The sequence below is a fragment of the Cervus elaphus genome, chromosome 11, assembly GCF_910594005.1.
Source record: "Cervus elaphus chromosome 11, mCerEla1.1, whole genome shotgun sequence".
NCBI lineage: Eukaryota > Metazoa > Chordata > Mammalia > Artiodactyla > Cervidae > Cervus > Cervus elaphus.
Window position 1 is genome coordinate 1,719,105 of NC_057825.1, and position 13,042 is coordinate 1,732,146.

Below are 13,042 nucleotides of genomic sequence, written 5' to 3' on the forward strand. Positions count from 1 at the left end.
GGCAGACATCTCTCTGGGGCCCTAAGTCGGTGTCCCTAAGCAGGCTCGAAGCAACATTTCAGAAACCTGGCATGAGATGAGAGGCACGGCCAGTGTGAGCTCAGCTCCAGAGGCTCTCGTGGGAAGAGCCTTTTGAAGAGCATGTCTGAACCCACCCGGCAGAAACAGGGGTCCTGACGATGCAGGGTGGACTTCTGGTGGGGGGGCGGGGTAGTCGCAGACACCGGGCTTCGTGTGCAGAGCCACCGTCGGGCCTGGGGGTACACTTCCCCTTCTGGGAGGAGGGTCCTCAGCTCACAAGGGTCCTCCCAGGGAGCTCATGGCCCCCGTGGTGGCTGGGTCACTACTCTAAAGCAACTGGGTGAAATGAACAGAGCAAGTTGCAAAGCCTGACACCTCCCCGAGAAGCTGCATCAGGGGCCCCAGAGGTCCTGGGTGGACTCACCGTTTGCCCGGGTTCACCGTCGTCTCCTTTGTCGCCAGGGGGACCATCTTGACCCTGTGGGACCAGAAGCAGGTTCTTTCTGCGCCCTTGACACACCCGAACCAGCACCCACTGGCCCCCAGTCCCAACCGAAAAGCCCAGCTCCACCCGGGGTGCCCGCCCAGGGAGCTTGGAGGGGCAACGCCTTTCCCCGCGCACTCCTCAGAGCAGGGGTGAGCACCGGGCCCTGAGCAGAGGCAGAACAGAAAGCAACCAGAAGGGAAAGACGGGCCTGGAGGCGGGTCACGGGCTGTGGGGACCCCCAGCTCTGCACCCTTGAGCACCTACCGCAGGGCCGGGTTCTCCAGGGGGACCGGGATCTCCGGGAAAACCGACGGGGCCCTGAAACAGAGTAGAGAAGCGTCGGTCACCTTCCCAGAGTGCGCAGGCCTCACGGGGCTGCATCCACACGGCCAGCCCATGCCTCCCGCCAGCCTGGCACCTCAGGGCCCCCCAGAGCAGGTGGCTCCCCCCAGAGCATCATTCCGTGTGCGGTGGGCCACGTGGGGCCGCCGCTCGCCTTCCGGAGGCCTCAGAGGGCAGCCTCCGGCCCACACGTCTGCTCCTGGGGCCGCGGTGACCCTGATCCTGGACCCTGAACTCCAGGACTCGCTACTCTGCAGACCCTCCTGAGGCAGTGTGAGGCAGACCGCGGCGGGGCAGGGTGGGGCACAGAGCCCGTTCCGTGCAGAAGGCGGCCCGGCCCACGGCCTCCGAGGTATGCCCCCTCCCAGCCCTTCTCTCCTCCTCCCTCCTCTGTTCTAGTTCAGGACCCAGGGGGTCACCCCAGACCCACAGGGGTCAGGCAGCTTCTGCACCCCCCAGGCCCGGGAGTGAGAAGGACCCTGCTGAGAGCCCCAGTGTCCCCCGGTACTCACGGGGCTGCCTTTGGGACCGTCGTCTCCGGGAGGGCCCTTGGGCCCGGGGGGTCCAGCGGCACCGGAGGGGCCTGACTCGCCCTTCTCCCCCCTTTCGCCTTTGGGGCCCTGTGGGGAGAGGTGGGGAGCGGGTTTCCAGAGCTGGCCTGCAGCCCGCCCAGCGCTGGTACCACGCGGAGCCCTGATCGAGGCCAGGCGCCAGGCCCCAGGCCCCAGGCCCCTGCCCCTGGGGGGTCAGCTGCCTCCAGAGCCCCTGCCCCTGGCAAGTCCCCATGAGTCTGGCCCCGCGGGCACCGCAAGGGGTCTTGGGGCCCCACTGGCGTCCTGGGGCTTCTGAGGCCGAGGCTCAGCTTCTAGGTGACGAGGGCAGGGCTGCCTCCTGACGAGACATCAGGCGTTGTGGACTCCCAGGGGCTGCAGCGACCCAGGCCGCCCCCCGCACCGGGTGTAGGGAGCCCAGCACACCTCTGTCCACCAGCCGCTCCCTGGGCCAGAGAGCTGCCCCCAGCGGGCCTTGAGAGGCCACACATCTGACCCGCAAAGGCCAGAATGTCCCAGCTCTGGGTGCACAGGTGGCAACACTGGGCCCACGCTTGTGGAAGCCTGTGACAGAGCCCGGAACACCATGGAGAGAGGGGCAGCTCACACCCGACTGTCCTGGGTGTTCATCACTAACATCAACGCACACACACACACACACACACACTCACAGTCACACACACACGTACATGCATGCTCACACACACATATACATGCACAGTCTCACACACACACATACATGCATGCTCACACACACACATACACGCACACTCACACACACAGTCACACACGTACATGCACACACAGGTACATGAACGCTCACACACACATGCACACACACGTACACGCACACACATGCACACTCTCACACACACACATGCACACACACGTACATGAACGCTCACATGCACACATGCACGCATACACATACACACACATGCGCACTCACACACATGCACACACACATGCACACACACACGCACACACATACACGCACACTCACACACATGTACATGCACGCTTACACACGTGCATGAACACTCACACACGTGCATACACACATATGTACACGCTCACACACATGCACACTCACACACATATGCACAGACACATGCATACACACTCACACACATACACACTCACACACACATATGCACACACATATATGAACACTCACACATACATGCACTCACACACACGTACATGCACGCTCACACACATGCACACTCACACATGTACATGCATGCTCACACATGCACACACACACACATGCACACTCACATGCATACATGCTCACACACATACTCACATACACGTACATGCACGCTCACACACACATACATGCAGTCACACATGCACATACATGCACACTAACACACACACGCGCGCGCATATGCACACTCACACACACATGCAGACACACATGCATGCTGACACACACACATGCACACTCACACACATACACATGCATGCTCACACACACGTGCACTCACACACACATACACGCACACACACGTACACTCACACACATGCAGTCACACATACATGCACACTCAGAGACACATGCATGCTCACGCACACATGCACAGTCACACACACATACATGCACAGTCACACACACATACATGCATGCTCACACACACATACACATGCACAGTCACACACACACATACACTCACTCCCCACCACACTCCCTCTTTTTTCCAGCAGTCCTGTGAAGGAGGCACAAGAGCAGACACAACTCCCATTTCATAGACGGGAAAACTGAGGTAGAGTGGGACCCTCCCACCCGGCACTTGTTCACACCACACCCCACCCCTCCCCAGAGCCCACTCACTCACCGGGGGGCCCCCTTCACCGGGAAGGCCAGGCTCTCCCGCTTCGCCAGGTTCACCCTAAGGAGGAAACGCAAACAGCAGTGAGGGCAGAGGTCCCAGCACCAGGCGTTCATCAATCGTCCCCGACACTGGGCGGGGGCGGGGGTGGGACAGCGGTCACCGTCCTCTTGGGAGCTCCCAGCCCTGGAGGAGACACAGGTGAGGAGTCCGGGACACAGTGCTGGCAGTGACACATGTGGGCGGGGCGTGGAGAGAACGTGGGGTGTCAGAGGTGGCTCTCCCCAGGAAGGCACGCTCCCGGAGTTCCGGAGGACGGTCGGGAGAGGCCAGGGGAGGGGGCTCAGCAGGCGGAGGCGGATGGAGAACAGCACGGCGCCCTGGGTCTGCCGGCTGGAGGGACAGAGCCGGGCGGAGGCAGGGTGTCGCGGGGGGAGGGGTGTCGCGGGCAGGAGGGGGACGTGGCCTGCGGCGGGGAGGGGGAAGACGCGGCCCCCCCAGAGGCTGCCCGCCGTCATGGGTGGGCTCAGAAGGCATGCTCCTCTGTGACTCTCCTATCATAAAAAGGGAGAAGCAATGGGACACTGGTTTCAACTGAATGGCCAGATGTCAGCAGAAAGTTCTGGAAGGTGTGCAGGGAATGCAAACGGACGGGCACGCGTCCATCTCCTTCCTTTTATCCCAAGAAGCTGGGATTGGTGCCTTAAAATAGTGTGAACTCCTGGGCCCAGGAGGAGTCAGACTCTGGCACCGTCTTGCCCACCACCCACATGCGTGTAAGGCATGTACACACATGTGCACGCACACACACTCAATGGGCTCAAGTGTCATCTCCAGGGCCCACTACACGCACGCATGTAAGGCATGTACACACGTGTGCACACACATACACCCACTGTGCTCAGGCATCTGGCACGAGCCGGATCAGATGACGAGGACCCGGGGTTGTGAGGCGACAGGACTTGAGGGAAACGGGAGCTGAGACAGGAGCAACTACACACGTCAAGGACAGACAGCCACAGCTGTCGGAGCCGAATCTCGGAGCGGGGGTGGTGGCCTTTGCCGGGGGTCGCGTTGTGGGAAATCCCGCACAGGCTGCGGTGGGCGGAGGGCGGGGCTCCCAGGTCCACCGCATGGTCCTCCAGGTTTGAGATGCATGTGGCAGGAACAGCCCAGCAGTGCACCTGCGTGTCTCCACATGCACACGCACACACATGCACACACACGCACACACGCGCCAGGACAGTCACGGGGCGTGCGTCACCTTCTCTCCCACGGCTCCGGGGTTGCCTATTCCGCCGGGGGGTCCTTGCGGCCCGTCCGCACCTGGAGCTCCGGAGGGTCCTCGGGGGCCGGGGGGACCTGGTGGGCCCTGGAGGAGGGGAGCCGTTGAGCCCAGAAGAAAGGCAGGCCTCCCCCCAAACACCAGCTCCACCGCGGCCCACGCCCCACGAGCAGCCCCACTCACCATCTGACCCACGTCGCCCGTCTCACCCTTCTCTCCGGGAGGTCCTGGCAGACCCTGAGAACAGGAGGCCATCAGACACTCAGCCGGTGGGCATGGCTCCAGCGCCCCCCCCCAACCTCCGCTGCCTCCCAGCTGAGTGCCCCCAAAAGCCTCGGGGATGTGCATTTCAGCTACGCATGGGGACGGCTCCGAGATCCCGTCTCAGAACTAGCCCGAGGAGAGAATCCGAGAAGTGGGCAAGGATTTATGGACAAGGTGCTTATTGCAAGTGTCCCATAAAACAATAAAGCCTAATGAGCCACCAGCAGGGAGCTGCCGGAATCAATTATGTCACCTCCATATGCTGGGACACAGGCAGTGACTAAGAGTCATGTTTTCGAAAATAAATAAAAGGTGACATGTTCAAAGAATATTTAATGGCATTTGACGTGACTTGTAACACAACAGGAAGCGGGACAGCCTAGTCCGAATGTTCTATACATGCAGCATGACTCAGATTTTGTGGAAACCAAACAGAACGATGCACATGCGTGTGTGTGTGTGTTTGCACACGGGCACTTGGTGTGCACTCCCATGCACTCAGGAGCCATTCTGGTTCCCTTTTCGAATATCTATCAGTATTTTCCAACATTTCTACAATGAGCAGGAAAACAAACGTCACAGGATGAGAGAAGCGAGCGTGGGTGTGTCTGGATTTCTGCAAATTCACAGCTCTTCAGGTGTGTGGAGGAGCCCATGAAGCTCTCCTCAGTAACCCCATTTTTAAAAATTTTTATTGGCCTGCAGTTGCTTTGCAACGTCACATTAGATTCGACAGTACAGCAATCTGAATCAGCTCTGTGCATACACATATCCCCTCTTTTTTTGACTTACTTCCCAGTTAGGTCATAGACAGCTTAGAGCAGGGTTCCCTGAGCTACACAGTAGGTTCTCATTAGCTACCTGTTTTCACACAGTATGGATGGTGTATGCACGTCAAGAAGGGAGGGAGCAGGACGGGAGGGCAGGGGAGGAGGTGTGAGGGCGGGGCGGGGCACAGCAAACATGCGGGGAAATCAACCCAATCACTGTGCCAACTCCGCTCTTACCTGCAGCCCCACGGGGCCCGGAGGCCCAGGGAAACCTCTCGGACCTTCGTCGCCTTTCTGCCCAAAGAGGCCCTGCTGGCCCCGAGGTCCCGGCTCGCCGTCGGCTCCCTGCGGGGAGACAGATGGGCATGCTGAGGACCAGAACTGGACCACGGCAGCTCGAGGGGTCGGCGTCTCCGAGGGCAGTTAGCCGCGGATACTCACGGAGGGGCCTGGCTGTCCAATGGGGCCTTGGGGTCCTGTAGGCCCTGGGGGACCCTGTGGGAAGAGACAGAGGTGGTGGCTTCCTGACTCGCCGCTGAGGCTGCTGGGCGCGGGGGCCAGCGGCCCAGCTCATCCGGGCCCTGCCCACGCGGGGCCCGCCCCGGCCAGGCTGCAGCTCTGGAAGGCGAGAGGCCCTGGGTCCAGCCCTGAGCGTGTGCGGTCGGGGGCGGCGGGGCGGCCGTGCTGACAGTGCCAGGGGCCCCTGTGCACCACCTCAGCCCCGTCACACGCCCACGACTCGGGCCGCGGAGACCCCGCTCAGAAACGAGTCGGGGCTCCTGCAGGGCTGAGCGAGGGCCTGACTCTGAAGGCCACGCCTGGCGCCCCACGCCGCCCCCAGGGCGCCCCCAAGCACGTTCCACTGTTGGCCCAGGGAGCGCGGGGGAGAGGCCGCGCTGTGCGGGGAGCCTGACACGCCCAGGCCAGCAGGGATGCGGTCCCTACCCGCCTGGGAACACACACGCCGGCGAAGAAGCCCGCAGCGCAGGCCTCCTTCCACGGCCCTGGGAGGAGCCGCAGTCACGTGACACGGCTTGCGCAAGAACGCACTAGTATTTCTCAGCAGAATTTTTTTTTAGGGAAAATTAAGAGGCATTTGGTCAGGGTGCTGCCGCTGCTAGAATATCCTGCGGCCCTTGGTGCTGAGGGGCGGTGACTATGTCCATGGGACCAAACACCTCAAGGACAAACACACTCCATCTGCTTTACTTCACAAATTCTGTGAGGGCTTCCTGTTCATCTGGTAATAAGGGATTCACTTACAGACGTGTGTTACAAACACATACACACGTCTAATACATACCTGTGCATGCACACACACGTGCACACAGGCATGCACACAAGATTTCAACGGGGGGTAAGCCCATGACCGGGTTCCCATTGGTTACAGGTGTGAATGTTCGTATCTCGTTGGTGATGAGTTGCTCAGTCGTGCCTGACTCTTTGCGACCGCATGGACTGTAGCCCACCAGGCTCCTCCGTCCATGGGATTCTCCAGGGAAGAAGACTGGAGTGGGAACCTGTTCCCTTCTCCAGGGGGTCTTCCCGACCCAGGGACTGAACCTGTGGCTCCTGCTGCATGCCCTGCATTGCAGGCAGATTCTTCACCACTGAGTTACCAGGGAAGCCTGGTCCCCTTGTAAGGGCGGTTAATGCTAGTGAGGACAGTGCCCCGAGCTGAGCACATGGCCCTGAGCCGTGGCTGCCCCGGGGACCCCTTACCTGTTCGCCTTTGTCTCCCTTGCTCCCCTTCTGTCCCGGCTCCCCAATCTCTCCCTGCGGGGAAACGGGAAAGACCCGTCAGATGGTCCAGTGACTGCTTGCACGTTCTCTGCTCCCTGTTAATTAATTTTTCTCAGAGAGTAAGAACCATTTCCTCTCCAGGGGGATCTCTAACTTTCCTAAGATGAAACATTTCCATATATTAATTTGATTTCCTCTTTAATAAGAGAGCGGGAAGAGATAAGACCTTGATTTTACGCTTTGCGGGATTGTAGTAGATTTGTAAGTGTGGCAAAAAATCATAATGGAAATATTTACTTTGTCAAATAGGATGACAGGACAGTGTAATAAAGACAACTCAATCACTATGCCTCCAGAACTATTAAAAACCCTCAGTGCTTCCACTGTGCTGGGCTGTCTCCCACCCCGAGAGGCCAGGCGTCAACACTGCAGAGGTGATAAAAGCCGGAAATGTCACTGGAGAGTTCTCACAAACGGGGAGCTAAACCAGAGAGCCGAATTCCTCTGATTTCATTAAATGGAGAATACAATGCTACAGTAACTGCATCAGATTATAAAGCATATTCCTAGCGAAAGGGGGCCTTGATGATTCAAGTGGAGACATTTAAAAATAGATACTGAGTAAAACCTCATTAAACTCGGCTCCACAGATTTGGAATCTGAAATGATTTAGAGTACTTCTCCTTGCTCCGGCTGCTACAGCAAATGTCTTTGATGACATCAAAACCACACGAGAAGAAAGCACTGTCTGAGTCCCCTCGAGCATGTCAGGGATCTCGTTTGTTACCGCCATTCGGGAGCTGTCCCAAAATTGTCTGCTAACGCCAAGAGCACCGGATGCACAGTACAGGGTCCCTCTGTCATCAGAGCGCCTACAGCGCCTGCGTCCCTTGGTTTAAAAGGACCCCCGTCCAGCTCCGACCTGCAGACACCGGCCAAGCTGAGCCATGCAGGGTTCCAAGACGGGGTGGGGGCTTCTCCAAATTCTTACCTTGTCTCCGTCTTCACCAGGGGGACCCACAGGGCCAGCGGGACCGGGGAGCCCCACGGGACCCTGCAGACCGTCTCGGCCAGCTGGGCCTTGTGGACCTTTCTCGCCCTAGAGAGGAGAGGGGATTACTGTTCAAAGGCAGCTCCATCGTGGGAACATCCTGCCAGCAGCTTGTCCCCCGGCGAGAGGCCCACAGGCGGGAAGCGGGCGGCTCCTGGGGAGGGAGCATCCCCCAGGTCCTCACGGATCTGCCAGACGCGCCAGCGGCGGCTCCGAGTCCAGTCCTGTATCACCGGACCCGTGCACCTCCGTGGTTAACCCTCGCCCATCCTGGAGGGCCTACTCTCTCCCAGATGGGGAACAGAGGCTCCTTTCGTAAGCAGTAGAGCCGGATTCACACCAGGGCAACCCGATTCCGGGTCCAGGTGGGCGATCGCCCGAGTCAGTGGCTGGGGCATCTGAGCTCTGGCTCTGGCCAACTTGCTCATTCTCCCAATTTTCTACTAATACCACCCCCCACGCCCCCCGAGCAGGAGCAAAAGCACCTGCACACACACACGCAATACATGCACACATGCACAAACACACACACGTGCACACACATGTGCGCACGCACATACACACGTGCACACACACGTGTGCACACACACACATGTGCGCGCACACACACGCACACACACACACACCCATCTTCCTTTCCTCACAGTTTTGGTTCACTTTCCTTATGGCCCCCTTGCTTATCCCAAATGATCCTTACTGAGTTCTGGCTCTATCTTACCAGCCACGTGCTACCCCGTGAGCGGCTGGCACCTTCTCACCCAAACTGGGATCCCCGTCTCTCGACAGAACCAGGAATGGACCCGGGAGGGGAGCGGACAGGAAAGTGAGCGGCCTCACGGCCCCTGGCGGGTCTCGCCGCGCCCGCACCCCCTCCTGCACCCTCTTCCCTGTCCTGCGGCACATTCACGCCCTGCTCCTCGACTGAGATCCCCTGCAAAGGCCCTTCCTCAGTTAAGCCAGAACAGGCAGACTGTGGCTCGGGTGGGATCTTCCTGCCGACATGACACCTGACCTTTGCTCGGCCTTTTCTCCTCGGGTGGCTGTGCTGCGAACGTGACGAGCTTGTCACAGACGGTGCCACCCTGGGAGGTTTCTGCTCAAGCCCCGACTCTCCTGAAACAACGAACCCGAGCCACGTCCACCGGGCTCTGTGTGCTGTGTGTGGGCTATGTGCGCTGAGCGCCTGAAGGAGAAGGGGCTCGGGCAGAATCCTGGGGGATCTGCGTCCTGCGGGCCCGGGGGACAGACCAGACACCTCAGAACCGCCGATGACGTGCCGGACAGATCGGCCAGGCACCCACGTGTCCAGCGTGAGTCCCGTGCGGACTTCTCGGCCGGGAAGGCAACCAGGGCCCTCTTGCTATCGCCGAGCTGTGGGAAACCCACGAGGAAAACCACCCTCTCTAACAGAACTCAATCCTCACAGGTGTCTTCACTCAATGGGACATCATCCAGGTAGCCTGTCCCCCTGGACCTCAGACTTCTGTGATTCGGAATTTGGAAGGGAGCTCTGAGCTGGAATCTTTGTCTCTATGGCCGACTGAATGTGAGGGCAGGTGGGCGTCTGCACAATCATGAGGCACACGTCAAGTGTGGCTGGGGTGAGGGTTCGTCTGGGCAGGAAGGGGCATTCGGGGAGACACTGGGGGAGAGGGGCTGGTAGTCAGCTTCCCAGGGCACGTCTGTCTAGACAGGAAGGGTCTCTAACCCCCTTCTTGGAAGCCGAGACGCCAGACCAGCCTCCACGCCAAGCGCTCACAAAGCCTCCGGGCGGGGGCAGTCACATGCAGGCTCGGCAGGTGTGAGGCGTCGGCTGTCGGGGGTCTGGGAAGAGGTTGCTTATCTTTTCATCGGGTTGCCTGTCCCTTCTCTTCTCCACACCTGCCCCCAGACCCACACGGCAAGCACCACCCCAAATATCCACCTTGCCCCTACGCTGACCATCCTCTTGGGCAGGGCCCCAGGCCACGTTTGGACAGAGTCTCCACGCGCCCCCACCCCCAGCCCTGGCCTGCATGTCCCAGGGCACAGACATGCAGGCCTGACCAGGGAGCCTGGCCCGGACACTCCCCGAGCGCCCCTCCAGCTCAGACCACTCTGGGGAAGCATCTGGCCGCCCTTGGACCTCAACCGTGACAGCCAGGCACAATCACACACTTCAGCACCCACCCCCTCCCACAGACCCCGGGGAGACGCCCGGGAGGGCAGCCCACGGCAGCGACCAAGCTCCTCCGGGGCAGTACTCACAGGAGCGCCTTTCTCCCCAGCCGGCCCGGGGGGCCCCTGGGGGCCGGGTCTCCCTGGAATTCCGATGGGCCCGGCAGCACCGGCTGGGCCTCTCTCCCCTGGAGATCCCTGGGTGAGGCAAGAAAGTGGTTTATTTCAAAGGCTCTCCAACTGTGTGGGTACGACTTCCGAAGCCCCACACCACCATACCACGCACCCCCTCACTCTAGAGCCCGCCATAGCTCCCCAGGGCCCTGTGTGAGCACAAACGATCGGGTCTAGCACTTGAGGCTGTTTCTGAGCCCCGCCCACAATCCCGAATCCGTGCAGAGCATCCGAGGACACCTCCTCCGTAAGTCCCGGCCCAGAGCGACCTCTTCTGGGACCCTGGAACCTACTCAGCCCTGTGGGCTCTGCCTGCCCCCGGGATGCTCACTGGCTGCCCGGCTGCTCCACGCTGTCCGTTTTATGGGGGAGGCTCTGGCCCCGGGCCAGCACTGACAGGTGGGCACCTGGACTAATTCTAGGGGTCCAGCACTCAGGGACCCCGGTTGCCCGGGAGGAACCCTGTTCCCGACCTTTATCAGAAGGAAGATGACTTTTCACCTCACTTCCTCCTGCCTTCCCCATCGTCCCCCTCAAACAGCCCCTAACTCGGGGGGGGGTGTCATTTCATGGTCCACCCCCAAACCAAGCCTGGGGTCGGGGCCGCTCCTGAAGCCCCCCATGTGAGCAGATGAGTGGGGGCTGTCGGATGGGCCCTGTTTTAAGGGGGAAGTGAAGCAGATGTCACGTTCCCATAAAGAGTCAGACAAGAGCGCGGGTCCGTGGGCGTAGCCTCACGTGGCCCCGGAGTCCCCCAGACCGCAGCCTGGGGTCTCGAAGGTCTGAATCTTTAGGCCTCGGGTAGCTGAATCTCACGGTTGGGAGGGACCACTTAAGGAAACAGCCCGGCTCTGGGGGCCGGGCCCCCGCCTCTGCTGGGTCATCTGTGCCCTGAGCGGCCTTGGGCATGTGGACGGCCTGGCTCGGGAGCTGGAGCTGTGTGTGTCCGTCCGGGCTGCTCCAGGCCTGGACCCGCGCTGAGCACCTCCACGGGCTTGGGGGGGCCCCCTCAGGCCTGGTCCACACTCCCGGCCCTCCGAGTTCCCTCACACAGCATGGCCCCTCCCCGGGCCACATCCATCCCAAGCCCACCTCCTCCAGCACAGCCTTCCCAGGACCCCCGGGGGACCACCAGGGCCGGTGTGCATGCTCCCCGGCCCCGGGACCTGCCCTTCTGCAGAGCAGGCTTGGAGGAGAGCGGGGGAGAGGCTTTGTGCGGGGCCAGAACACTCACCGCGGGGCCTGGCGGGCCGGGGGGGCCTTCACTGCCTTTCAGTCCAAGCGCCCCCTGCAAAGCAACGAGGTGTGAACAGGGCACTGTGGAGGGTGGACATCCAACCATCCCCCGGCAGACCTCTCACTCACCACTGGACCAGGAAGTCCTCGGTCTCCAGGGAAGCCTCGCAGCCCGGGGGGACCGTCTTTTCCAGGAAGGCCGGCGGGGCCGGGGTCACCCTGGAATCGGAACCACAGGTCAGATTCGAGCGATGCCCATGGCCCAGGTGGACGGGAAGCCGGGCGGGGCCTGGTCTTCTAGATCCACTCGGGACCTGGGCTGGAGCGGGGCTTCCCGGGGTCACGGCTTTAAAAGGAACCTCTGGGTCTTGACTTGCTTCACTGTTTTTTGGGTCTGGGCGCTAGAGCATGGCCCAAGCTCATACCTGGGAGCCTGCACAGCCAGCTGGCCCCGCGTGTGGCGTGGGGACCGACTCGTGATCTGTGGAGTCCTGCTCCCCACCACATCCTTCGGGGCCACGGCGGCCTGAGCGGGGCTGAGGACATCTCGTGTACCCAGGGATCCCCGTAAAATGCTCAGGTGAAGAACTCCGCATACCCAGGGATCCTCGTAAAACTGGCTCAGGTGAAGAACTCTGTGGCCAAAGCATTGGAAGCTTTGCCCGAAACGACTCTTCACTCAAGACACTCGTCTCAAGCCTGGACCACATTTTCTGAAAGGATTCCCTGTCTGACCATGAACCTTCCCTGAAGTTCACTAAGGCTGTGACGTCTTCTAGGACTTTCTCTGGGGTCCCACGTGGGAGCGTAGGGCGTCCTTTACAAACTCAGCCAGTTCTCTTTATGGCTGAACGGCTGTCTCTACGTTATACACACACACATATACGTACAAACATACACACATATGCACAGGCACGTGTATATGTACTCCATCATACATGCCTGCATACATACATACGTGTGTGTGACCTTTTCGCTCCTTGATTACTCTTCAAGTTTACTTTCCTGTATGTGGTCACGCAAAGGGCTGGAGAACTTATCTCTCCTGAGTCCCTCACTGAAAAGCTGAAAGAGGCGGGCTAGTCGTCTTTATGCAAAAACATAGGACGTTACGACCACCAGCTTG

General features: G+C 60.1%; 1 protein-coding gene across 5 annotated transcripts in view; it reads right to left on the minus strand.

The window, feature by feature from the left end:
- Window positions 1-13,042, minus strand: part of COL5A1 (collagen type V alpha 1 chain) — a 151,806-nt gene that overhangs the window by 22,958 nt on the left and 115,806 nt on the right. For all 5 annotated transcript variants that reach the window (XM_043916327.1, XM_043916326.1, XM_043916329.1 and 2 more), the window contains exons 40-52: window positions 12,046-12,135; window positions 11,915-11,968; window positions 10,597-10,704; window positions 8,290-8,397; window positions 7,278-7,331; window positions 5,997-6,050; window positions 5,793-5,900; window positions 4,705-4,758; window positions 4,501-4,608; window positions 3,243-3,296; window positions 1,363-1,470; window positions 773-826; window positions 446-499 (exon numbers count right to left, since the gene is read on the minus strand). In XM_043916327.1, coding sequence (XP_043772262.1) covers window positions 446-499; window positions 773-826; window positions 1,363-1,470; window positions 3,243-3,296; window positions 4,501-4,608; window positions 4,705-4,758; window positions 5,793-5,900; window positions 5,997-6,050; window positions 7,278-7,331; window positions 8,290-8,397; window positions 10,597-10,704; window positions 11,915-11,968; window positions 12,046-12,135 — 1,008 coding nt within the window. The remainder of the gene's footprint in view (window positions 1-445; window positions 500-772; window positions 827-1,362; window positions 1,471-3,242; window positions 3,297-4,500; window positions 4,609-4,704; window positions 4,759-5,792; window positions 5,901-5,996; window positions 6,051-7,277; window positions 7,332-8,289; window positions 8,398-10,596; window positions 10,705-11,914; window positions 11,969-12,045; window positions 12,136-13,042) is intronic.